The sequence below is a fragment of the Hibiscus syriacus genome, unplaced genomic scaffold, assembly GCF_006381635.1.
Source record: "Hibiscus syriacus cultivar Baekdansim isolate YM2019G1 unplaced genomic scaffold, ASM638163v2 tig00010204_pilon, whole genome shotgun sequence".
NCBI classification, from domain to species: Eukaryota; Viridiplantae; Streptophyta; class Magnoliopsida; order Malvales; family Malvaceae; genus Hibiscus; species Hibiscus syriacus.
In genome coordinates, this window is record NW_024062209.1 from 656093 (window position 1) to 659140 (window position 3048).

A 3048-nucleotide genomic window follows, 5' to 3' on the forward strand; every position below is an offset into this window, starting at 1 on the left:
CACAAAATTTTCCAGCAAGCCTGACCAATTCCCCTTTAGATTGCATGCCTAAAATAGATAAAGAAACTAGGAAATAATATAATGAAAAATACAAAAATATTTGTAAACACTTTAAATAGAGAAAAAATTATGATCGTTGTCAAAGATAATTAGAGAAATCATTATGTGGAAATTATTACAACACAAAAACTATTCTCACAATCTTATTACATAAGTACACCAGAGAAAAAAAAATTCTATTTCAAGAGAATATAAATTCGTAAATAACATATTCGAATATCAATTGAATATAAATCTTTAAATAATATAACATGATCTTATTAATAATCAAAATTTAAAGAATTCACATAATATCTTTTTTAATTTGAAATATTTAAATAGATATGTAAAATTTAAGGAAAATTCAATTACCAAATTGAACAATGAATTCACACATTTTCCCAACACACCTGACCAATTCCCCTTTAGATTACATGCCTAAAATAAATAAATAAAAGACGAAATAATATAATAAAAAAATTTTGTAAACACTGATACCAACATTAACCCGTTATTCATACAACATTTTAGGTATGTTGCAGAGTTACAGTTCAACTTACAGGATGTTTTGACTGTTGATGCCTTTCATTATATCGGAAAATGAATGCTTCAATCATTCGAGACCACTGATACCAGAGGTTTATTCGAAAAGAAGGCTTTTAAGTTGCCAACAATCAACTGGTGCACAGCTTCAAACGATTCAGGGGTCAGGACAGCGCAATGTGGAGATAACACAACGTTATCAACTCCAAATAGCTCATTTGGGACATTAGGCTCATTTTCATACACATCAAGGCCTGCACCACCAATTTCTCCTTGCACCAAACACTGCACTAATTCCTTCTCATCAACCAATGAGCCACGACCCACGTTGATTATCACTCCTTCCTTCCCTAATGCTACCATGACATCCTTATTGATAATGTGGTAAGTTCTCTCTGTCAATGGACAACAAAGTATGAGAACATCACTGTTCGCTGCAAGGTCACTGACATCGGCATAGAATGGAAATGGGATCAATTGCTTCTTGTTTCTTGAGGTGTATGCAATGGAGCACCCAAAGGCTGAAAGCCTCTTTGCAACTTCAGAACCGATGCTTCCCATGCCCACAATCCCTACTCGCTTTCCTCCTAACTGCAATTCCAAGTTAAGAACAGTGCTTTCGTAATGAACAAATATGATATGTATAGTAGTGCCTTGTTGAAGTGCAGTTTTACATTTTAAAATGGCATGCGATAGAGTAACAGAATAAAGGCTGTAAATGCTAATTATAAATCATTGTGATGAATAATGCATTTCAATCAACATTCTCCCCAATGGAAAATAAATATCATTGCGAAGATTAGACAATAAAAACCATAAAAGATATCCCATTTAAGATCAAGAAACATTGTTTTTATTTTAAAAGATATCTATGGTCATATTGTTAAATACTCCCTCCGTCTTATTAATTTTATCTCATGTTGAATAAACATATAGTTTTAAGAGATAAATTTAATCATATATCAAGTCATACAAAATGAGAAAAATCACAAAATTATCTCTAAAAAAGTAATTGATAGATTTGATATATTTATTTTGATATGTATAAAAGAATAAAATATATAAAGGTATAAAAAGAAATTATAAGTGTTATCATTTGTTGACTTTTCTAATAAGCGGTGGATGCACCATGTCCCCCGAAATCTAAATTTCTTTATATTTGTTGTTAGTTTTACTATTTTTGTCACCCCAAAATTTCATTGGTACAAAAATTTCTATTATCAATACATATGTTCCCAACCTAAAAAATAATTTTAGATCCATCATTGTTTCTAGTAAGACAATTTGAATGAGAAAATTTTTGGACCTGTCATTGTTTCTAATAAGACAATTTGAATGAAATAATTTTTTGATCCGTCACTGTTTCAAGTAAGACAATTTGAACGAGGCAGGTTTAAAATCCAAAAGATATAAATTTAATGGATGTAATTAGTGCATCAACTTTGAGTTCAGTTCAGAACCATGAAATTTCAAGAGGTTTAAAAAGTCAACAAGGTTAAGCAATCAGCAGTAAAACAGCTAATCAAAGATCTTAATTTCCTCAAACTGAATCTCTCGACTTATATATAATTTGCTCTTGCTGTTAAATTCTGCTCCTCCAGCTCAAAGAATCAAAACGCAGTAGGTAACAAAGAAAAGGAATCTTTACCTTGAAACCAAGAGGGTATGCTTTCTGAACGGGCCACATCCGGCCACGAACAAATCTATCAGCGGCGGAGATTCTTCTAAGAACATTGATCAGCAACCCAACAGCACAATCGGCTACATCCTCTGCGAAGGCAAAGCTAGCGTTAGTGATGACGATGCCTCAGTTCCTACAAGCTGGGAGGTCAATATGATCAACGCCAGCACTTGATGTCACTACCAGCTCCAAAACAGGCAGACGCTCGAGAAACTCGGGGGAAATTGGGGCGAGACCAAGGGTGATGAGAGCCCTAATGGAGTGAGCATGGCGGGATAGACAGGAGTCATATGGCTCAGCCTCAGGCGACTCATGAGGGTCTACAATATGAACGTGAAAACGTAAATGGTCCCTGAAAGAAGGGTTGAAAGGAAGGTTCATGGAGGGCAGACGATGAAGGAGGACTACAGGTAGCTCGTTCGATTGTTGGGTGTCTTTGCCGGCCATCGGTGGAATCGAGACTCGAGAGGACTCGGTGGTAGAACCAAGAAGAATGCCAAAATTTTATTGCTCTATTTTGTAGTTAAATGAGTTACCGTCATTTATTGTTGGAATACGTGTACCGGGTTGAAATTAAATTACTAATATAATTTAATAGTGATGGATCTATTAGGGTGGACACATGTATATTATTTATAAAAATTTTGTATTGTATAAGTATAAACAATATTTTATGGTAAGCATAATTAAAAAAATAAATCAATAATTGAAAAAACTTAAATTTCAAAACAAGCGTGTGTTGACCTTAATATCGAATAGACGTACATCTTCATTAAATTTGAATA

The 3048-nt window shown here is 33.8% G+C and overlaps 1 protein-coding gene across 1 annotated transcript; it reads right to left on the reverse strand.

The window, feature by feature from the left end:
* Positions 1–623: 623 nt before the first annotated feature.
* LOC120203618 (glyoxylate/hydroxypyruvate reductase HPR3-like) lies at positions 624–2715 on the reverse strand. Its single transcript, XM_039203857.1, has 2 exons — positions 2231–2715; positions 624–1173 (listed from the first exon to the last, which is right to left on the reverse strand). Exons 1-2 carry the CDS (start codon positions 2267–2269, stop codon positions 649–651), a joined length of 564 nt encoding a protein of 187 aa, XP_039059788.1. The 5' UTR covers positions 2270–2715; the 3' UTR covers positions 624–648.
* Positions 2716–3048: the final 333 nt, after the last annotated feature.